At 37.9% G+C, this 24,817-nt stretch overlaps 1 protein-coding gene and 1 pseudogene across 1 annotated transcript; both read left to right on the top strand.

Annotated features, from left to right (window-relative positions):
• The first annotated feature begins 8 nt into the window (after nt 1-8).
• LOC141817800 (MLO-like protein 1) lies at nt 9-1,513 on the top strand (annotated as a pseudogene).
• A 19,249-nt stretch (nt 1,514-20,762) lies between these two features.
• On the top strand, nt 20,763-24,658 carry LOC141817324 (MLO-like protein 1). Its single transcript, XM_074705001.1, has 14 exons — nt 20,763-20,910; nt 20,972-21,029; nt 21,118-21,341; nt 22,037-22,153; nt 22,247-22,298; nt 22,394-22,485; nt 22,762-22,836; nt 22,928-23,016; nt 23,119-23,168; nt 23,440-23,480; nt 23,579-23,788; nt 24,040-24,107; nt 24,177-24,237; nt 24,323-24,658. The coding sequence occupies exons 1-14, from the start codon at nt 20,782-20,784 to the stop codon at nt 24,524-24,526; spliced, it is 1,470 nt and encodes a 489-aa protein (XP_074561102.1). The 5' UTR covers nt 20,763-20,781; the 3' UTR covers nt 24,527-24,658.
• The last annotated feature ends 159 nt before the right edge of the window (nt 24,659-24,817 follow it).

Genomic DNA, 24,817 nt, shown 5'->3' with positions numbered 1-24,817 from the left:
ATCCTAAATTCAACTTCTACAACTATATGATACGGGTTCTCGAATCTGATTTTAGGAAGGTGGTTGGGTATAAGGCAATTCCAACAGAACAAGCATACTTGCTTGTTTAAAAACTAAAGTTTAAAACCACTTAATAATATTTGACCAAATCTGCTTTCTCTCTCGTTGTGCAGTTGGTACTTGTGGATTTTTGTCATGATATTCTTAGCATTGAATGTTGCTGGTAAGTTTAACTTATCTAGATATTTCATATGGGTATCATAGAAATACCATAGGCAGTGATCTCGCAGAGGAGAGAACCAGAGCAGGGAACTAAAGGAGAATTTTATTAGTATAGAACTTGTTTGAACAAAGACAAAATCTGAAAGTGGCACATAATTACTCAATTTTTTGTCAGTTCAGATGGATTATACTGTTTTTCAGCAAGTTCATCTCTTATCTAGTCTCATGTCCTTCGATCTATCTTAGATTACTTCTTTTCTGTGCAGGTTGGAATGCATATTTTTGGATATCATTTATACCTCTAATTTAAGTATAACCATAATGGATCATGATAATTATCGAGAGAAAAATTCTCATCAATGTTTTCTATCATGAGTTCATCATTCATATATAATTTGATTAATTGTTGAAATATTGACTTTGTTTGTCATGTTGTAGCTTCTGCTTGCTGTTGGCACCAAATTAGAACATATCATTATTCAGTTGGCCCATGAGGTTGCTGAGAAACATTCTGCGATAGCAGGCGACTTGGTAGTTACTCCTTCGGACCATCTCTTCTGGTTTCACAGACCGAAAATTGTCATCTCCTTGATTCACTTTATCCTTTTCCAAAATGCCTTCGAGATTGCATTTTTCTTCTGGATATTGGTAAGCAACACGAGTCAATAATTATGCATTAGGACTTGAGATTCAACTTGCTCCTGCATGTGCTTCAGTTTTGTAGAGATTCTTTAAAAATCATGACTATACAATTTTATGCTTATTCTCATGCATAGAACTTTCTTTTGGCAACAGTTCTCAACTCTTAATTCCTTGTGTTTGCGTCGATCCATGTCACTACTCTTTAAAAACACTAGTATTGGTCGATCGATATGGATACTCATTAACGATTCTTTTGGTCATTCAGACAACATATAGCTTCGATTCATGCATCATGGGGAAAGTAGGCTTTATAATCCCCCGAATTGTGATCAGGTGGGTCTGAAACGTGTTCAGTTCATAAAAACCACAACGTCTTCTAATTCATCATCTGCTGCCTTCCAGTGTGTTGATCCAGCTCCTCTGCGGCTATAGCACTCTTCCACTCTATGCCATTGTTACTCAGGTGAGCTTTGGCTTCATCTTCTCCTTCACGCTTCTCTTTTTTCAAAATTTAGTTGTTCGATATCTAACTTTCTTTTGAAATTCAGATGGGGAACTCATTCAATAAGGTCATATTCAACGAAAATGTACAAACAAGGCTTCTCGGTTGGGCTGAGGGGGTGAAGAAGAAACAGTAAGGTTACGACAGTGAGAGGATACAAGTCGCCTGATGAATCTGAAGGTGTTCTGTTGCAGAATGTAGTTGGCCATGAACCTACTACAGGAAGGAGAGGAAATGAGATTTCTGAAGTATAGGCTTTCCACTACACTGCTAAACTGAGTGAACTGCTTGAAATCAATTCCTATGGTTTGATGGATGGATGAATCCATACGAAACATTTACCTTTTTTGTGTTGTGTATCTGGGATATACTTATAAATTTGATTATAGTTTCAAGTGAAATATATTGAATTTTAGTTAAATTGGTTTCTGATTCATCTTCTTGGTTGAATGCAAATGCTATGCCAGTTCCAAAGGTGGCCCTTATATATCCATCAGTTTAAAAGAGAGTTGAAGCAATTAAGCAATGCTCTTCCTCGAAGATATTTAGCTAGATGAACCTTAGAAATAACTAAAGAAAACCCTCTAGCTTCTTAATATGCCTTTATGCCATTTTTACCAAGGATGAATCAGGGGGGATGGAATACATGAGAATGGATGGAACAAAACTCTAGGCTCGATTTATTTGACTCAAACACAAATTTTGATGAATTAGAAGAGTGAACACAAAAAGATAACAGTGTTGTCTCCAATCAGGGGATACATTGAGTACGATAGATGAAAAAAAAAATTGATTTTTTTTCTTAGATCATGATACAGGATTAAAAAATATCAACCTAGTCAAATTACCCTCCATGTGGAAAGCTCTTGACTTGGTCAATACAAATTATACGTGACTTTTTCTGACTCCATTGCAAATGGTTGAAATGAGCTGAGTCTTAGAAAATATCCAGATTTATCTAAATGAAGTCAGATGAATCCAAATGAAGTCGGATTTTGCTCTAGAGGAAGTCGGATTGTTTGTAGGGGGCTAAAGGATATATTCAGGGTCACTTGACCTACTTCAGAGGTAGAGACTAGATACTCAGATATCTTCAAGGTTACTTGACCTACTTCAGAGGTAGAGAAGAGATATGAAGGGGGTAGGGTGACAAGAGTAGGAAGAGTCAAGGGTTATAGATGTAGTAGTTAATTGCCTATTTAAATTTATGCTAGAATATGTAAAAGGCATGTTTGTTTCTTGCGTCTAAAGAGTCACAGTTGTCGAAGTTAATCTTATGTTTAGAGCATCCGCAACGGGCGTTCAACGCGCGTTAATAGGATGATGTGGAGGAGGGAGGAAGCGACGTGGAGGAGAGAGGCAGCAGTGAATGAGGAGAGAGGTATTAACGCGTTCAGAGTTTTGAACGCGTTAATCGAAGGAGAGAGGGAGGAGTGAAGGAGAGAGGCAGTGAAAGAGGAGAGAGGAGGAGTTATAACGCCAGCTGCGTTGCAGCTGCTAAAGAGTCATAGCCACCAAAGTTAATCTTACATCTGAAGAGTCACATCCATCAGAATTAAGAGGTGTCATAAAATAAAAAGTCGAATCTTCTCCTTCTGTATAAAAGGTATTTGCTCCAAAAGTGAAGGTATGCACAATTAACTACGTCAATATTACTACTTCTCCGCTCATCTCTCTATCTCTGCTCCGTTCATCTTCTCTGTCTTTGAGTTGAGAGTCAGAGGTGTCATGCCATGGTGTGCCTTGACCCCTCTCTAATCTTGTGTTAATCTTCTTTAGAAAGAAGAGACTCCTCAAAGTTTGATTGATCCCATCTGCTGAATAAGTCGAGTCACCATCCATTAAAATACCGACATCTGAGTTACCAGTAGCCGACTCGTTCTCCTCAATACTCGATCTGCTAGATCTCGACTCCTCATGACGGCCAAGGAGGATCTACCAAATGAAAGAAGGAAAGAATTACACTCTTATTCCCATAAATGACATAGCAGCTACTGTTCAGAGATCTACCGACTCCACGAAATGATATGAGCGAACTCATAGCAGCTACTAAATCCCACACAGACAAAAAGAGAAATCCAGTGCCTCGACCTTTCTTCAATCACACCCTTAGACAGGTTTGTTCCTAAGAGATTTGAATGAGAGAATAACATTCCAACAGCAATCAGGAATCTTGTACCTGCTCCTTTGCCAGTACCTTCATGGCAGAGGTCTCCTCCTACTCCAATACCTCCTCAATAAAGGTCTCCTCCTATGCCGATACCACATAGGCAACGCCCCCACAGGATCAGGGACCTTTTGTGCTTTTCATCAATGTTATGAACATTCTACAAGGGCATGTCAAGGGCTTCTAGAACAAATTAATAAAGTGGTATGTCATCATCAACAAGCCCTATCTCCCTCGATACAATGTCAGATAACTCCTCAGCATCCCTGACAGGATGATCGGAGGAGAAGAGATGGTTTCTAACATCGGCAGGAACCTCAAGAGCTTGACAAGAACCTGAGAGCTAAACCAAGCAACCCTCAACATCCGGGTATGATAAATATAATTGTAGGAGGGGTGATTTCAAATTGGTCTCGTAAAGCATACAAATGTTGATTGGAAAGTTATGAAGTAGATGTTAGTTAGAAATTAATGAAGGGGTTAGTGATTAGTTTTGGGCCAGAAGATTTGGAAGGTGTAGTTATGCCTCATATTGATGCATTGGTGATTCAAGCTACCATATCAAATTGTGATGTAGCTCGAGTATTTGTAGACACCAGAAGCTCGATCAATGTTCTTTTTAAAGGAGCTCTTGGTCAAATGTTGGTAGATTTGACTGAGCTATATTCAATGTTAACCTCTTTATTCGGATTTGCAGGGTATGAAGTCAACCCTTGGAGCAAATTGTATTACCTATCTCATTGGGTATCGAACCTCTACGACAAACTTGGTCCACCAATTTTATAGTGGTGGATACTCCCTTTTTTATAATGTCATTTTAGGGAGACCAACTATTAATGCCTTTCACATGGTGGTATCCATCGAAAAAAAATCAAATTCTTGATCGGATCCCAAATAGGTGAAGTACAAGGTAATCAAATTTCTATTAGAAAATGTTATGTGGAATGATTCGGATGGATCAGAAACAAGCTCGACATGGCTAAAGCAAATATCAACAACAAAGTGTGGAGGTGCAGGTTTTAGAGGAAATATCTGTATTGGATCGAGGGCAAGAAGACATACCAATTATACCAGGTCAGTCTATATAATTACTAAAATTGTACTTACTGATCTCCTAGGTAACTTAAAGGACAAATTGATCTCTTGCTTGATAAAACATAAAGATGTTTTCGCTTGGTTGGCATGAGAAGTTCGTGACATTTCTCCTCAAGTAATGGAACATAAATTTAATATATTACCTGATGCTCATCTAGTTAAATAGAAGAAACGACATTTCTACACTAAGAAAGATAAAATTATCAGGACGGAGATTCTCAAATTATTAGAAGTTGGATATATTCAAGAAGTTTAATTTCCAACATGGTTGGCTAATGTGGTTCTTGTACCAAACTAGGAGACAAATGACGAGTTTGTATGAATTTCCGTGATCTTAATAAAACATGTCTAAAGGATTATTATCCACTTCCCCGAATAGATCAATTAGTGGATTCAACTATTATGTTTGAGAGGTGTCCTAGGGCAATCACTTTATGGTTGTATTGTTAAATTGGTTAATAATAAATAAAATTTACTTTTTAAGTGCGTAATTTTTTACATTTGATTGGATCTTTAACTTAATTACTGAATGTCCGCAATGTGATTCATAGCATGAGAGAATTTATGATTGGATCATAACTTGTGAATATCTCTATATATGTAATTATGAATGTATTGAAATTATCACTGATCTCACTAGCTGGAGACATTAGATGTTGAGAGTTAAGCATAAATGTTGATTAAAGATAATCAGTTTATTAGAGTGACCTGCCTTGAGACTTCATATGATTTTTTATGCATATATCAATAAAGATCTAAATGCAGCTTAAATGTGAGTTTCCTTGGACTTGCGGTATTCAAGTCAGCTTGGTCATGGAGGCTTTTACTTTGACATCTTAAGCAGACATCTCTGATGAGGGTGGACCTAGGATGATTGGGTATAAGTCAAAGTGTCCGAAGGTGTTTGAATAGCCCACAGAGGATTCATCGCTCTTTGTAAAAAGATATGTATACCCAACGACCGCTTGTTGGGATTGTTATTGAAAGTCTTTGGCCAAAGCAACACATGTCAAGAGTATGACACTCTTAAACACATGTACAAGTAACTTGAATCCACAGGACAAGAAAGAAACTTAGGCTAGGTGTGACATAGTCAGTCTAGTGGGGACTGACACAGACAGACCATGTCTTGAACCAAGTGAGCATAAGACAGTGACAGAAACGAGACATATTTATTAAAGCTTTTGAAAGGTTTAGAAATCATTCTGAAATCAATCATTGATTTTTTGATCAATTAGAGATCATGATGTATTACTAGGTGTCACTCATGATCGTTTCACAATTAATGGTTAATTACGGACGACCAACTAATTGGTAACCTATTGGTTCACACGAACAAAAAGTTTTCTGAAGGACTTAAAACGAGTTTGAGAATTGGATTCTCAGATCAAGAGAATGTTGATTTGGTTGAACCAAACAACGAGAAAAATTAATTTGGTTCAAATAAGAAGAAGCTCGATTGTTGAACCAAAATAATTCGATATTGAACTAAAATTGAACAAACTTAGTTTGGTTTATAATGGAAACTATTTTGGTAAAATAAAAGGGATGAGAAGATTTGTCTTGAGAAGATGAATCAAACAAAATTTATTTGGATCAAATCGAAAATCGTTTGGTCATTGAACTAAGCAAACAAAATACGAACCGATTAATTTGCTACAGTAGCCAGACTCGAACCTGGTTCAATGACAAACTCGATTTTTTTTTCTTTTCTCCCAGCCTGACCCACACGAGCTGAGATTTCTTGATTGCGACCTGTCCTTCTTGCTCGACGATCGTGTCTGGCGGAACGGGCGGACAACGCCACCGTCGTTCCGATTTCCTCGCCATCTTATTTGCACCGACCATGGGTATAAGAAGAGAGGAGAGCTGAGAGAATCCCACAAGTGAAAGAGAAGAAAACCCTAGTCTAAGAGGAGAGGAGAGCCACAGGTATAAGAAGCGAGGAGAACAAATTCTTCCTCACAAACAAAACTTAATTTTACCTCCAAATGTCAAAATTTAAACTACGGAATTTAGGTCTAAGGGCATAATTGCACGTCTAAATTTAAAAATCTTAATATGGTCTAAACTAGGGTAGTCTTATAAATCCTTTGACGGTGTTGATGAATAAATATAATAAGTTTAAATATTTTAATTAAAATAATAAACACTCTTTTAATTCTTGCAAAAAGATATCCCACCTAGCCCTATGGCGCAAGTCTATACAAACATCTACGTATTCAATTTTTACAATACGATTAATCTTTAAGATAGACGATACAGATTCACAGATCGATCGATTCCTACACCCTAGTGTCATCAGTGATTCGAACTCCATGGATATGTAAAAATATTCAACGTAAAATTTGAATCTTTATTATATGAGAATCATCCATCTCTTGCCACCTCATCGTGTCCCTAGGCAACAAGTATATATTTTTTATAATTATACCTGCAAACGGATAAGGGGGAGCAACGTTAATTAATAGTCTTACTGACAATAAGAACAGTAGTATAAATAAATACAAATAATAGTATAAATATTAATTGCAAATTATTTTAATCTGTTCCGGTTGAGAACTGCTTCTGGACGCGTCTCCGGACCTCCTCGTGGATGGTGATGAACAGTAGTAGGTGAGGGAGATGAGGAGAGCTTCATGGCCGTCGGAGACTTCGCCGGAGTCGATGAGACGTCACCGAGCCTCCTCGCTGCAAGCGTTGAACAGTGGGCGGAGCTACAGGGGATGGTGGCCTCAGGGTCGCTTGTGACTTCGTCGGAGACGATGAAGACCAACAGCAGCTCCAGGAACAGCCTGCGGACACAAGGAACGTCAGTAGGAAGGCCAGGGGGTGCCCTGGCGCGACCACTCCGACGCTCAAGTCAGGACAGCAAGAGGAAGAAGAAGAACAGTAGCAGGAGAGCTTGAGCGTGTAAAGAGAGTAAGAGAGTTCGGCCTCCATACCTGCCGACGGAGTGGTCTTTTAAGGAGAGATGAGCGTGTACCTGTCACGTCATCATTAAGAGGATGTCCCATCTCTGGTAGGTAGCCGTCATGTCATTGCCCACGTGGATGTCAGAGAGGGCGGCGATAATAAATGAAGGGCGTGGGCCGGTCAGAGGACATGATGGGACATGTCAGAGCACTGTAAGACGAGTCTGCTGAGGACTCGGATTCGGCCTAATGAGGAGTCTGCTGAGGACTCGGATTTGGCCTGATGAGGAGTCTGCTGAGGACTCGGATTCGGCCTAGTGAGAAGTCTGCTGAGGACTCGGATTCGGCCTGATGAGGAGTCTGCTGAGGACTCAGCGGAGGCTGCGGTCAAGTGAGAGGATCCGACGAGGCTCCTGCCGGATGGAAGGATCCGGCGAGGCTCCTGCCGGTTGGAAGGATCCGGCGAGGCTCCTACCGGCTGGGAGGATCCGGCGTATAGCTAGCCGGATGAAAGGATCCGGCGAGCCTCCTGCCGGCTGGGAGGATCCGGCGTGTAGCTAGCCGAATGGGAGGATCCGGCGTGTAGCTAGCCGAATGGGGATTCGGCGATGACCTGGCCGAGTGGGGATTCGGCGATGACCTGGCCGAGTGGGGATTCGACGATGACCTGGCTGAGTGGGGATTCGGTGATGACCTGGCCGAGTGGGGATTCGGCTTAGGATAGGGCCGAATGAGGGCTGCGGCCGAATGGGAGCCGAATGGCAGAGCTAAGCTGCCGTGGCCGAATGAGCAGAGCTGAGCTGCTGTGTGGCCGAGTGGCCGAAGGGAACCGGATCAATCGAGATTGTGGTTGTGGCTGACCGGACTTGCGGGAGGGACCAGGATCGGACTCGAGTCCAACCAGGGGCCCCCATGGGTTATTCCCGAAACATAATCATTAAAAGTTTGACATATAAATAATACTTTAGTATTATGATTTATATTTTACGCCATTTTCATGACTATTGTATTGCATATTTAAGATCTGTAAATTTGTATAAATATGATCATCAGACTATAAAATTAACATAAAAATTTATTCTTTTTTTTATTTCTATGACACCGTTGTTGTTGGTGCAATCAACTCTAAAATTTCAATATTTCATTATATATATAAGTCTAGTAAAGGTTGGCATCACTACTAAAAAAAAAAAGTTAATACACAATGCCAGAACGACAATGTTTTTTTGTCAAAAATATTATTTTTTTTATTTAACAACGTTTTTAGCCAAAAACGTTGTCTTATAAAAATAAAAAACAACGTTTTTCAGAAAGCGTTGTCTATTAGCAGTTTTTTGGGGTCAGAGACAACGTCTTTTAAGAAAGCGTTGTCTATTAGCGTTTTTTTGATTGGTTAAAGATAACGGTTATTTCAAACATATGATATCTTATATATCTAGGATTTTTCGCGATCTGCTTCGAAGATTTCGTCCGTCAGAAACCTTTCAGCTTTTTGTCTCCACAGTATGCTTTGAAGTTATGCCTCGATCCTCTTCCCCCTCTCGTACCTCTCCTTGCCTCTCTTCCGCTCTCGCCGCTCCGCCCAACTTATCCTCTCCAAATCTCGATCCCGATGCAGTATAACACTCTCATGCTAGTTTCGTCCTCAACGGGAGCGACGATGCGGTCCGACATTTTCTCCCGTCTCGTTCTTTCCGCAACCAGCAAGCACAGCAGTGCCGGCTTCCCACGCTGTCGCAACGAGGAGCTTTCTGATTCGTGCCACATATTCTCTCTGGGCTAGACTAGCTCGGCCATTAAGCAACCCCCTTAGTCGCCTTCTTCGTCGCCCTCCCTCAACTTGCTCTAGGGTTTCAAAGTCGAGTAGCCTTGATGAGGAAGGGAGCCCTAACGTGGAGAAACTTTGGACACCCAACTCTCGTGGATGTGATCCTGCACCTTCGCGTGAGAGGTTCATCCTCCTAAAATCTTGCCTCTTGTCTTTCCCCGAAAATTATTTCTGTCACTGCAATACACCTTTTTTCCCCTTCTAGTATATGGATCTCGAGGCTAATAAGAGGAAGAAGATCAACAATGAGGGTTGCAACAAATAGGAGGAAAGAATGGACGGAGGCAAGTATGGGAGCATAACTATAACTTGAAGTCATTCATGTAATATCTCTGACAGATATTGGTGTTTCAATTGATATGTGTTATATAAATTGCTGCTTGACAGATAAATTGTTGATTTTAACAATCTCTGACTGATGTTTAATTCTAGGACTCTACTGTGACTGCAAGAGAAGACACATGATTGGAACTTCAATGAAGACGAAAAAGTATTGCTAGAAAGTGATGGATTGGAAGATCTTTAGAAAGATATGTCATTAGCAATGGAATTTACGAAGGTTGTTTCTGAATTCTTCAAGCTGTCTGAACTGAACCATTTGACTTGTCTTCGGTTTGCTCTGTCATTTTTACTGCATTTACAAACTGGTCTATAAATGGAATTTACGAAGGTTTGCTCTGTCATTTAAGTGTTTGCTTGACCTTCTAGTTATCTACAGGTTCATGTATTTGCTTGATAGACTGGTCTATATCATCCTTATTGCCATGAAATGGGACTTGTGAATGTGCATTTACAGACACTACACACTGCTTTTAGAACATCAATTTGACTGGACTGGTATATATCATTTTTACTGCCATAAGGGTTGTATGGATTTTAAAACATGGGTTTAGTTTCAACTTATAGGTCTTGATATTTAAATGTGCTTGTCAAATATTCTGCTGTTCCCATAAGGGTTGTATTGCCATGGCCATATGGTCAAACATGGGTTTAGTTTCAACTTATAGATCCTTATTGCCATGGTCATATGGTCAACTCATTTTTACTGCCATAAGGGCTATATGGATTTTAAAACATGGGTTTTTACTACCATAAAGGTTGCATGATCTGCTATTCCCATTACTGTTTAAATGTGTTTGTCAAATGCTATACTAATCCAAGGATTACAACCTTGTAGGATGATGCTTCCGACAATCAAGTTGTGGAAGAAGAAGAAGTGTGTGGCCATTCCTACTTGCTCCATGATGAGTTTGGTCTTGTTTGCCGTATTTGTGGAGTAATACAGAAAAGCATAGATATTATATTTGATTACCAATGGACAAAGGTACTATAACATGCAGCTAATTAAAACCTTTACAGTTATATATCTTAGCTTAGTTCTTATTGGTTTAAATATAGATGTTACTTATATATTCCATATTTCAAATTGAAGGGACAAAAGAGGATGTGATTACAAAAGCACTTGAGCCGGACGTGTGAGGGGTAGAAGCCGAGGTCATATCACTTCAACAGCATATATAATGTGATAGTTGGTAGAAGCATATATTATGTAATTAAGTCTATGTAATGCTTTTGTAATAGACAATGCTTTTGTAATAGACAATGATTTTGTATATGGAAGTCATTTGGTAAATATAATAGACTTTATTTTTATACATGGAAAATACAATGGTTTTTATTTATTGATAATAATATTTGTATAATAGACAACGCTGTTAAATATAATAGACAACACATGTTAACTATAATAAACAACGATGTTAACTATAATAGACAACGCTTTTTAAACGTTGCAAAAAGTATTGTCGATGTTAACAAAGACAACATTTTTTCTGTGTTGTCTTTAAGACCCCTCTTTTACAACAAGGGTTTTTACAATGCTTTTTCTGCCAAATAGACAACGCATAAAAAGCGTTGTATATTAGTTTTTTTTTCCAGTAGTGCATATTTAGTGAGGAGATTCTTAGTACAATCATCCTCTAAGTTTAATGAGTTTAGTCAAGATTGACTAATGGTTGATCAAAGTATATCAAAATTGATTAGATACTTGAAATTAAGTAGTAAGATTCAAATAGATCAAAGATGATCAGATGTTTGGTAGAAGAGTGAGAAATTCTGACATATCAAGATTAATTAAATAAGTCAAAAATTCTCACATGTCAAAGTTGATCTAAACAAATGAAAAGATTCAGACAGATTAACGGTAATTGAATGTTTGACAAAAAAATAAGTTTAAGCGGATTAAGAATGACTAATGTTTGACAAAAGAAAAAATCCTAAAAATGTAAATCTTAAATAATGAAAAGTCTTGGAGGAATGAACTCCAAACAAATAAGAAACTCAGTAGGTCAAGTAGATCAGATACTAAACTTAGTATATTTTGTATGTTTGTTTGACTTCGTTTGGCAGGAAGTTGAGGATGGACTCAGAGGCTCTAGCTAACCGAAGGTAATATAGTCAATCCAAAGTTTCGAGCGATATCAAAATAGTTCTGAGCGACCGAAATGGCCATGTGAGATTAGATTTAAGCGAGTCAGTCAACGGATCAAGTTTGACCAAGCTCCAAGCAATCAAAGTTGTTCCAAGCGATTGGAAGTCGCCAAGTCATCAGATCCAAAGTCGAAGCGGATCAAATTAGGAGTTAAGTAAGTGGAAGTCCAAGCACTCGGAAGGCCTTTAGGCGACTATTGACAAGTGCCACGTTAACCAGTAGAGAAAATATTATAGCTCTCATAAGACTAGGTACTCTCAAGTTCTATTTGTGAGATTTAGAAAGTGTTAGGAAGAGTGTTGTTGTATTCAGGACTTCAAGAGGAGATCTAGTAAAATTTGATTATTCTATTATTCATCTATTATTTGGTCAATTATTTATTTATTTGATAATTTTGTAAGAGATTTCTTTCTTACTCTTCTGCAAGACTATTAAAAGAAAAAAATCATAAGGCTCACGTTGAGACGTAGCTTTGAATATAACAATCGTAAAAGATTGTGAATCAAATAAAATTTAAAAATGTATTCTTATGTTTTATTTTTTTATTATTTCTATTGCGTACTAATCTATAATGTAGCTTACGTTCGGTCCTCCCCATTATTTTTATTCGACCGTGTCACTTGCCAATAAGAATGACCTCCCCTACAAGCGTTGGGTCCATCCCTAGCGTACGTTCGATCACGTGGCAAAGACCTATTCTTTTTGGCATATATCATTACGTAGAAATTGTCAAATATGTCACAATTATCAAATAAATAAGAGAAAGGGAAATGAGAATAAATATAAACATTTGTTTTGTTTTCTTCTGCCTGACCGTTGCCGTCCAATTTCTTAATTATATTTTTAGCATTATCTAGAAAAGTAAACATATCATTATTTTTAAAAGTAACATAATGCTCTAGGTCAAGACATACATCTATCATCGATCTTAACCACTCGAAGTTAATGAAATATTTGATACATAATGCTCTAGGTCAAGACATACATCTATCATCGATCTTAACCACTCGAAGTTAATGAAATATTTGATTACACACAATCTGCCTCTCAACCAAAGAATCACTAAGAGCTCCTCCAAAAGATCTCATCCCACGGATCCCTTATTGGTCTTAATCTCAATGGGTCCATCCTCTTACTAGGAGCCCATAATTATTTCTTTCATGAGGGTTCTCATATGGTACCACATAGACTTAATCTGATACCACTGTTAAATCCGATGGAATCCATAAATATATATCTAAAATGGTATGATATTGTATTCACATCCTCATAATTTTATTTTTGGATTTTACCCAAAAGGTCTTATATTTCTAGAGCTTTTCTATATATTTTTAATATGAGACTTTAATTATATCTCAACGTGTTAAGCATGGATTCAATTCCTTCCGCTCATTTGGTTTGTGGCTGGGCACCATATATGCTCATGTGTGTGGAAACTCATGAGCTTAGACATACTCACTCGAAGTTATAATTTTTTTTAATATATAATTCAAGTATTCAATTTTTTAAATTGATTAATTTTAAAGAAGATCTATCCGTGCTTAAAAATGATGATCTCATCACCGACTAATTGAACTCATTGTTAGGCTAAACTAGGCACGACCACTTGGAACTACGTACATTTAAAATATGTGTGGTTGACACTATCCGGTTTACCCCTCTAATTCATACTAGAGCCATCAATTTAGATTAACCTGACGGATTAGTTTGCTCCGTCAAATAATTTAAACGGATTAGATTAAAATTTTATCAATCCATTTTAAGGTGAGTTTAGATGGGTCGACCCGCCTAGGCCCGCGACTCGCACGGATCAGCCCATCACTCGCTCCCGCGACCAGCATGGGTCGGCCTATGACCTGTACGTGGGTTGGCCTGCGAGATTGAAAAAAATTAATTTTATTTAAAATTTAAAATTAAAGGAGAAAATTTAATGAATTAGTGGACTAAATTCGTTTAAAAATACAATTCAAATTTAAAAATTTCAACTTGACCATTTAAACTATAATTCAAACTTTAAAATTTTAATATTTTTATTTTTTATTTTTTGACAGGCCCATGGGTTAGCTCACCTAATCCACAATCCGTCTTAAGTTGGATTGGATTGAAAATTTTCAACCCGCTAAGTTGGTGAGTTGGCTTGCCCCACCTCGTCATATGACAGGTTTCTAACGGATTGGCCCGCCCCGTCACGGATTGACGCGTTTGACAGTTCTAATTCACACATCAATTCAGACCAATTAACTTCATGCAAAAAACAACATAAATAAATAAACAACACCAATTCAGACCAATTTCAAGTTGAGCTTAGAGAAAGACGAACAACCCAAATAAGAAATCAAACTCTGGTTCTAACCATATTAACCTGTTAGCTTTAATAATTTTATAAGAAATTTTTAAGTCTCATCTTCTTTTCATGTAATAATCAAATTATCTACCTGATGTGGTAATAAATGACATGACATAATTAATACAATTAATCATGACTACATCCCGTCATAGCCGTTGTAAATCTTATCTGATAATAAAATATGATTAAGAATCTGATTTCAAATCCTTTAATTAGATTAGGAAATAATTTTCAGATCTAATCACATATTTTATTTTAGGAAATAAAATTCTTAATTAAGAAAATCTAATTAATTAGAAAATAATTTTTCTAATATAAAATCTCCTAACCAATTAGAAAATTTTTATAATTAAAAATTCTTAATTAAATTATAATATTTTTCTAATTATATTTACGACTAACTACGACACGTAAAATTATTTTACATGTATTGCACTATAAGTCTTTGATATTACTATTAGGATCGACCAGGTGCGTTGCGCGTATTTACACGTTTTATAAACGTGTGCAATAGAAGAAAAAGATAATAATTAAAACTAATTATTACAACATTCACAACACACGCATGCAGAATACAACAAATACATGGCATAACTGAAAATTAAAATTTTACATAATAATAATTATTCTAGGTATACTTGACAGACGCCGTGGAATGGGATTGATATCAATTGAGCGGCTCTATCAAAGCTCCGCCTCTACCGGTGATCCATGTCAACCTCTCGTCTGGACCATTTCTCAAAGTCACGAGTCACATCACTGTCTTCGATACTAGTCAATGATCAACAACGGTCGATATGAGAGAAAATCCTAATATCAGAACACACAACAATACTTGTCGCGATTATTTTTTGAGGCTTTCTAACTATCGCCGACAATCTTATTCCCAACGCATATTTCGTGGTCAATCTTTGACCGCGATGAAGGCAAATAGTTATAACCTTTCCGATGAAGATGAAACAATCTCTGAAACTTCACAAGCTTCTGACAACAATAAATCCCAAGAGCAAAAGGCTAGCAACAAACTCTTGGCTTTCGACAGCAGCTCCAACACTCCGACAACAACCCGGCGCTCCGACAGCATCTTCAAGTGGCTGGAAACAACCATCGAGGATGCTCCAGTAGCAAGCGGCAAATGGATGAACATTTCCATTGCGGCTCTGATTGGTAACACAGAGGGGGCACCAACCGCCGGCATCCAACGCTGGCAGTCCTTCACCACAACTTTGGGAGAAGGTTGCTAGGTGAAAGCCAATCAGAATCAGAGATGGAGTTGCCACGTGATCAGGAGAAGGCAATCGGGAATAGGGGCGGCGACGGCGAGCGCTGTGTTTCCCTCTCCTCCCAACGGCAACAAGACTTGCAAGTCAGGCGACGTGAAATTGCAATATGGGATGGAAGCAACGCACGATTAGGGAGGACTCGACGGCACATGTGCGATCGGGGAGGAGGAATCACGATTTCCCAAATCGCGATTAGGTTCGCCTTCTCCAGCGAGGAAGGAGGGCAATGCTCGGGAGATGAGGTGGCAGTGTCGCGTGATCAGGGAAGAAGAAAAACTACGATTTCCCAAATCGCGATTAGGGTTTTCCTTCTCCGATGCAAGGAAGGAGGGCGACGACTGCGCTCGGGAGGGAGAAACGCGGTTAGTGACTCGAGCAAAAGACTGAAATCACATTTTTGAGAAGCTATAGTGTTGCTCCTTTTAGCCGAGATCAGAACGTACGATTAGGGTTTTGCTAAATCGACGACTGGGTTTTTCTCATTACTATAGCAAATTAAATCAGTTATTATAGCAAACCAGATTCAATGAGATAATATGAATTTAAGGTTTAGATGAATAGATGGTTGTGATTAATCCTAACCATTAGGACTTAATATCAACCGTCCATTCCCCTTTTAATGTTATATCTCATACAACATCTTATTTGGGTTTGGATCCAATCCGACCCCATCTCATAGTTCAATACCCAAAAAACATATATTGATTAACTTAAGTTTAGTTTAAAATCAAACTAAGTTGGTCCAATTTGGTTCAAAACCAAATTATATGGTTCAATAACCAAAACACCTCCGATTAAAATCAAACCAATTTGTTCATTTTGTCTTCATAAGATGAAGCCCATCATCGCTTCTTATCTGCCAAAATATCTTTCATTAGAACCAATTTAGTTCATTTCATCTTCATAAGACAAAGTCCATCATCGTTTTGAGAATTCAATTCTCAAACTCATTTTAAATCCTTTAAAGAAACTTATAGTGTGTGTGACCTAATAGGTTCCCAGCTATGTTGGTCATCCATAATTAATCATTAATTATGAAACGATCATGAGTGATACCTAGTAGTACATCATGACCCTCAATTGATCGGAAAATCAATGATTGATTCCAGAACCATTTCTAAATCCTTCAGCAGCTACAATAAGAATGTGCATCATTCCTTTCACCATCTTATACCCGCTTAGTTTAGGACATGGTCTATATGTGTCAGTCCTCACTAGACTAACTATATCACATCTAGCCCAAGCTTGCTTTCTTGTCCTGTGGATTCAAGTTACTTATACATGTGTTCAAGAGTATCATACTCTTGTCATGCAATGTTTTGGCTAAAGACTTCAAGTAACAATCCTAACAAGCAATCGTAGGATATACATCTCCTTTTTCAAGAAGTGGTGAATCCTCTGCGGGTTATCCAAACACTTTCGAGCACTTTGACTTATACCGGATCCATACCTCCTTGGAGATGTTTGCTTAAGATGTTAAAGTATAAATCTTCATGATCAAGATGACTTGAATACCACAAGTCAAAGGAAACTCGCACTTAAGCTGCACTGAGATCTTCATTGACATATCTCTATATGCATAGAACTATATAAAGTTTCATGGCATGTCACTCCAATGAACTAGTTACTTTTAACTAGCATCCACGTTTAACTCTCAACATTCAATGTCTCCAACCAACAAGAACAGCTGCTTGATAAACCAAGGAGTTTAAAACATGTTAGTCTCAACAGAATCGATGACGTCCGTATTCATCAATTTATCGACTAAGGATAATTTTAATACATTCATAATTACACATGTAGAGATGCTCACTAGTTGTGATCCAATCACAAATTCTCTCATGTTATGAATCGTATTGCGGACATTCAGTAAATGAGTTTAAGATCTAATCAAACACATAGAGAATGTGCACTCAAATAATGAATTTCTATTTATCCAATAAATAGTACTACGATAAGGCGATTACCTTAGGACACCTCTCAAATATAACACATACCCCAAGTCCATGCGTGATCTCACGATTGTCTTGACTCAACATTGACTCCAAACGATTGTTCAACAGGGCAAATGATAAGTTTGTCATTTTACTTCCAAATCTTGACATTACTTTGACAATAGGATCATAAAGAACACTCAATTCCCCATCCGAATTCATGCATCGAGTCCACACGTGATCCCATGACTCTCTTGATTCAACATGCACTCCAACTGATTGTTTAACATCATAAATGATAAGTTTTCATTCTATTTCCAAGTTTACATATTATTTTATTGCAAAAATTATAGAAAATGCTTGAATCCTTTCGCCACCCTTACTGCTTGTGCCAAGTCAAAGATGCTCAGGGGTCTACATCAAGTTCCTATGTGATTCCATGACTCTACTCCACTCGGCTCAACATGTTACAAAAGATAAGTATGTTATGTCATTCCAAAACTTAGACATTATTATATTAATTCCCGACTTGACACAACAGAACATTAAGTAATCTACGTTACAAAGGTTACTCAACGTGACAAAAGAAATTTTCATTTCTATTAGAAAATTTGGATGTTACATTATAGCTTGCCAAAGGGGAACAAAAATAAAAACTACTCTACTCTACATCATTGAGGTCTTCTGGGGTGATCTTGTTGAATCTTTCTCTAAGTCTAAGGGAAGGTTAGGGGGAAGGTAGCCAGCTTTTCAAATCTATTTTGTGGCTCCCTCGAAGTCATACCTAACCATTTTGATTATACGATCATCAAGCTGCTCATATATCTTCTCTTTCTTAGCAGCCCAACACCCCTCTTCCCCATCTCTGAAGTCTCAAACTTGCCTTTTCGAGTTTCGAATTCAACTTTCTGAGCTTTCAGACTGCCCTCCAAGGCTTCTATTTTCACCCTCCGAGACCTAGACTCAGATATTTCCTTTTTCCGCAGGGTGCCTATCTTCTTTAGATCAGTCTCTCGAGCCTCTAACTCGGCCTCAACCCGCGCCAACACTTCCACGACTTCTTTCTACTTTTCCTTTTGTTTCTTATTCTCTGAAGAAACTTTAAGCTCTAATTCCTTCACGCGAGCTTTATACTCATCCTTATAAGAGACTACCACCATTTGGACAACCTCCAATTTATGTTGCTTCAAACACAGTTGCTCCACATGGCTCCCAAGCTCCGTCTTCTGCCGCTCCACCTCCACCTTCAGTTCCTCGGATTCATGGCTGGGAGGAATTGGTCGAGTTTTTAATTCAGTCACTCAAGCTCTTAGTCAAGTGTTGGATAGGGACATCCTCGGAACTTGAGAAGTTAGCTCCATTAATTCGGCCCATACCTATAGCGAGAATCAAAGTATGTTTAAAAACTACCTGAACCTGATAAAGGATTCTAAGAGTTCTTACCCAGTCAAGTCTAGTGTTATTGAATACACCAGATCCCTCGGACTTAGTCATCTCGCCTCATCATGGGAATGGTACCACACTGTCGTCATGTCATTGGTCAATACTATCCTCAATCGCGATGGGGGCTCTGTCGGGATCTCCTACTCCTGAGCTACGCCCGAATTTGAAGGTTTGCCCGACTCTACCCTTGGACATGGGATTGAAGACTCAGGGAGGTCACTCGATATTGTTGATAATACTAATAACCGCCATTTTGATACGATATTTTGACTCATATAAATGTTCTAATTTGCTCATCCAATGTAACTGTTTCTCCAAAGTTGATAATTGTATCTTTTGTACGGACGTTAATACAAATTTTTGAATTTCCTAAAGAGAACAAAATAATCAAGTTTTATAAAATTCAATCAAATAACTTTCATAAAACTAAGTTTAGTCACTACCGTTATCAAAAACTTAACTAAACAATAAGTTGAAGCGGGAAATGGCTCGGTTGCATCGAAAAATGGAGTTTTTACGAGAAAAAAGGTAAAAGTAGTTCAGGGCCTTCAGGCTTCTTTTTTTTATTCGGACGACCACGCAAAAGAGACGAGGGATAAAATAGAAAATGAGTACGTGATTTTGAAATTTTCAAACTCAAGTACATGATTTGGGTATTCCGGAAACTTTCCAACGCAGTTCAGTAAATTGTCATCAAATTTTCTATGGCACCATTTTTGTCTTTTTACGAAAAGTTCTTCAAACTAACTTCTCAATCGAAGAGTTCTTTTAGAGTTTATCATCCTACCCTACAGAGACTATCGATCATCTTGCTAAAGATCTACTGTTTTAGACATCATTACATACAAATTGTCAAATGTATCACAATCAAATAAATAAGGAGAAAGTGAAATAAATATAAATTTTATTTTATTTTTTCTTCTGCCGCACAATTTCTATCCTATTTCCATTAAAAAAAAGAATTATGTTTAGCATTATCTAGAAACATGGACTTTTCTATATTTTTGAAAGAAACATCGATATCGTACTCTAGGTCAAGAGATACATCTATCCTCTTAAAGACTCACTCGAAGTCAATATAATATATATATATATATATAATTTAAATATTGAATTCTTTAAACCGATTAATTTAAAAGATGATTGATCAGTATAAAAAAAAATATGATCTCATCATCCGACTAATTAACCTCATTGATAGGACTAGGCACGATCATTTAGAATTATGTACATTAAATTATAACTCTCTTCTGCAAAAAAGATCCGCCATAGCGGCCCCACGATCATCTGTGAATTATGTACATTAAATTATAACTCTCTTCTGCAAAAAAGTGGATCCGCCACCTTGCGGCCCCACGATCATCTGTGAGGAGGTAAATTGAGAAAGTGCAGTTGATTACGACGCAGGAGGGTATTGCCTGGCTATGCCCCGGAGTATACTTGAGTTGATTATGATGAGACAAATTTATTGAAATAGATAAGGATCAAATTTCAGTGAAGTCGAGGCAATACCCTCTCTCGTAGTGATGAACTATAATTTCTTGATTTACTTTTTCATATATGATCATCAGGTAGATACATTATGTTGATCTACCCTTCTAATTCATACACCAATTAATTTCATGCAAAAATAACATAAATAAATAAAATATCCATAAAAAATTTTCATCATCAAATGGACGTTAAGTTCTCGCCACTCTGGTTTGTTTTCACTTGACAGCAATTTTATTCCCTGTTCTAGCTCCCATGGAAGTTCGCTTCTTCCCACCTTCCCCTCTAGACCAGGCACCTTCCCCACTTGACCAGGCCTTTTACACTCCTCCATCGCGCGTCCTATTCATCTTCTAACCCCTGTGCTTCCTCTGCGCTCTATATACAGCCACCAAGAGAGAGTGAAGGACGCGGGGCAGCAATGGCAGGAGGTGGCAGCGAGTCGGCGCCGACGTTGGAGTACACTCCCACATGGATTGTTGCTCTCGTCTGCACTGTTATTGTCCTCATCTCCTTAGTCTTCGAGCGCCTGCTTCATCGCCTCGGAAAGGTGCAACTTTTACACGCCCTTCTTCGTCGAGCATGCTGCTGATAAAAATTTGATCTTGCAGGTCCTTAAGAAGAAGAACCAGATGCATTTGTTCGACGCCCTCCAGAAAATCAAAGAAGGTCAGTTCTCTTCCTTCCCTTCCGGCTTCAACGAGATGCTTATATTGTCCCTCGACGTAGTTACGAAAGGGAAAGGGTTTCTTTGCAGAGTTGATGCTGTTGGGGTTCATCTCGCTGCTGCTGGTGGTGTTCCAGGGGTCGATTCAACGGATATGCATCTCTGAGAGCCTCACGCACCATTTACGTCCGTGCAAGAGGGATGCTGCTGCAACTTCGACTGCTCACTATTCCGTGAGCTCCTCCGGTGGGATAGTCGGGGGTGCTCGTCGCCTGTTGGCCAGTGGAGGAGATTCGACTCACTGTCAGAAGAAGGTGAAGATCTCTGTTCTTACAATTTTCATGGAATTCGTAGAAATAGTTAGATAATATGACTGCTTAAGTTCAAATGAACTGATTTAAGTAGGGAAATTGTTCTTGCCAATCCGCTTTTCATCTGTGGACGAGGAGATTCTTATACCACTAGTTGTTCATCACTTAGTAGTTGGTCATATATAAATAATGTACCTCTCCTCTGGTTTTAGTTGTTGAGATCATTTGTGTTGCATGTGGAGGATATTTTAATTGCATCGATCCTTAATTTATTACTTTAATTGCAGTTTTATTCTCCCTTTCAAGAAACAAACCCCTTTATACCAATTACGAGATGATGATGATTAATGGTGTCTTGCTTTGCAAATTTGTTTTATGATCCTTATTCACATGTGAAGAGACTGCTCTAGGAACTAATCATAATCTGGAATCTTGCTTAGATGCAATTCTCCTAATGTTGACTGAATCCATTGTTCAATTTATTGTGGTATAATGAAGTAAATATTTACCTTTCAGATGCTGTCAACAGTTGTTATTCCTGAGCTAGTATAATCTGCTCGATACTAGTGCACAAATTCGTCTAGTCGTTCAATACAGCTTCTCCTATCATTTCAATTGCCTAAAGAAACACTTCTACAGAATTTATTCCTCGAACGCAAGATTGTACCATTATTTCTTTCACATCTTTGTCTATTCAGGGAAAAGTTCCATTACTATCACTTGAGGCAATCCATGAGCTACATATTTTTATCTTTGTTTTGGCTGTCACTCATGTAGTACTCAGTGCTATCACTGTTGTTCTAGGACTTGCACAGGTAAAGAGTGATATCCATTTTAAATTTTGCTATGTTTCTTCTCAAATACTTATTTGTTATCTTTAAGAATTCAACTCCATTTTGATATTTTAGATGCGCACATGGAGAAACTGGGAGGATTTGGCTCAGAATTCTCAAGGGAATGGTATGAATGTAACACTGAGGCATAACATCATGAGTTTGGGACTTCAGCTCCAAAAGGATTTTTTTGACCCAACATAACTTTTTGGTTTTGTGTAGCTCCCTTAAAGATCAATCATGTGCAGCAATTTGAATTTATTAGAAATCGTTTCAAGGGCTTTGGAAAGGATTCATTCATATCAAGTTGGTTGGTAAGTAAGATCTTTTTGATACTCAGATGTGGTCAGCAAGGAAAACATATTAGGCCTCACTTTAAGAATATTGTTAAAAACCATAAACAAGATTGAAAAATTTTCAAATTTATTATTCATATAATTGACTACGATCCTTTGTACTTGTTTGAGAAACTCTGAATATACATGTTTTCGTTGAACTAGGAAAAAATTGGCGTATTATCTGCTTCTAGGAAGAAGGTTTTGCTGTATGTACTAGTTCTCTAACTTCTGATATGAATGTGCTCATTTCAGCATTCTTTTTTTAAGCAATTCTATGGATCCATCACCAAGACAGATTATATTACTATGAGACTAGGATTTATCATGGTAAGAAAGTAAACTATTAGGTGTATTTACAAGTCTAAATATCTTCCTTTTCTTTATCTGTCTTCTTTTAATCTGAATCTATTTATTGCAGACTCACTGTAAGGGTAATCCTAAATTCAACTTCTACAACTATATGATACGGGTCCTCGAATCTGATTTTAGGAAGGTGGTTGGTATAAGGTATTTGCCAATGGAACAAGCATACTTGCTTGTTTAAAAACTAAAGTTTAAAGACCACTTAATAATATTTGACCAAATCTGCTTTCTCTCTTTGTTGTGCAGTTGGTACTTGTGGATTTTTGTCATGATATTCTTAGCATTGAATGTTGATGGTAAGTTGAACTTAATCTAGATATTTCATTTGGGTATCATAGAAATACCATAGGCAGTGATCTCGCAGAGGAGGAGAGAACCAGAGCAGGGAACTAAAGGAAAATTTTATTAGTATAGAACTTGTTTGAAACAGACAAAATCTGAAAGTGACACATAATTACTCAATTTTTGTCAGTTCAAATGGATTTTACTGTTCTTCAGCAAGTTCATCTCTTATCTAGTCTCATGTCCTTCCTTCGATCCATCTTAGATTACTTCTTTTCTGTGCAGGTTGGAATGCATATTTTTGGATATCATTTATACCTCTAATTGTAAGTATAACCACAATAGATCCACATGATACTTATCGAGAGAAAAATTCTCATCAATGTTTTCATCTTGAGTTCATCATTCATATATCATGTTGCAGCTTCTGCTTGCTGTTGGCACCAAATTAGAACATATCATTATTCAGTTGGCCCATGAGGTTGCTGAGAAACATTCCGCAATAGCAGGCGACTTGGTAGTTACTCCTTCAGACCATCTCTTCTGGTTTCACAGACCGAAAATTGTCATCTTCTTGATTCACTTTATCCTTTTCCAAAATGCCTTCGAGATTTCATTTTTCTTCTGGATATTGGTAAGCAACACAAGTCAATAATTATGTATCAGGACTTGAGATTCAACTTGCACCTGCATGTGCTTCAGTTTTGTAGAGATTCTTTAAAAATCATGACTATACAATTTCATGCATAGAACTTCTTTCTTTTGGCAACAAGTTCTCAACTCTTAATTCCTTGTGTTTGCGTCGATCCATGTCACTACTCTTTAAAAACACTAGTATTGGTCGATCGATAAGGATACTCATTAACGATTCTTTTGGTCATTCAGACAACATATGGCTTCGATTCATGCATCATGGGGAAAGTAGGCTTTATAATCCCCCGAATTGTGATCAGGTGGGTCTGAAACATGTTCAGTTCATAAAAACCACAACGTCTTCTAATTCATCATCTGCTGCCTTCCAGTGTGTTGATCCAGCTCCTCTGCGGCTATAGCACTCTTCCACTCTATGCCATTGTTACTCAGGTGAGCTTTGGCTTCATCTTCTCCTTCACCATTCTCTTTTTGCAAAATTTAGTTGTTCGACATCTAACTTTCTTTTGAAATTCAGATGGGGAACTCATTCAATAAGGTCATATTCAACGAAAATGTACAAACAAGGCTTCTCGGTTGGGCCGAGGGGGTGAAGAACACTAAAGGTACGACAGTGAAAGGACACAAGACGCCTGCTGAATCTGAAGGTGTTCTGTTGCAGAATGTAGTTGGCTATGAAACTACTACAGGAAGGAGAGGAAATGAGATTTCTGAAGTATAGGCCTTTCACTACACTGCTAAACTGAGTGAACTGCTTGAAATCAATTCCTATTGTTTGATGGATGAATGAATCCATACGAAACATTTACCTTTTGTGTGTTGTGTATCTGGGATATGCATATGAATGTGATTATAGTTTCAAGTGAAATATATTGAATTTTAGTTAAATTGGTTTCTGATTCATCTTCAGTTTAAAAGAGAAATGACTAAAGGAAACCCTGTGCCTTCTTAATTGTACCTTTCTTCAGGAGACAATGGATTCATGAGTGTCGGATGGAACAAAATTCTATGC

This window comes from Curcuma longa, chromosome 2, assembly GCF_044706935.1.
Source record: "Curcuma longa cultivar G26 ecotype Majalengka, Jawa Barat chromosome 2, ITB_CL_G26_1.1, whole genome shotgun sequence".
NCBI classification, from domain to species: Eukaryota; Viridiplantae; Streptophyta; class Magnoliopsida; order Zingiberales; family Zingiberaceae; genus Curcuma; species Curcuma longa.
Note: the sequence above shows the minus strand (reverse complement) of the source record. Positions and strands in the feature narration are given on the sequence as shown.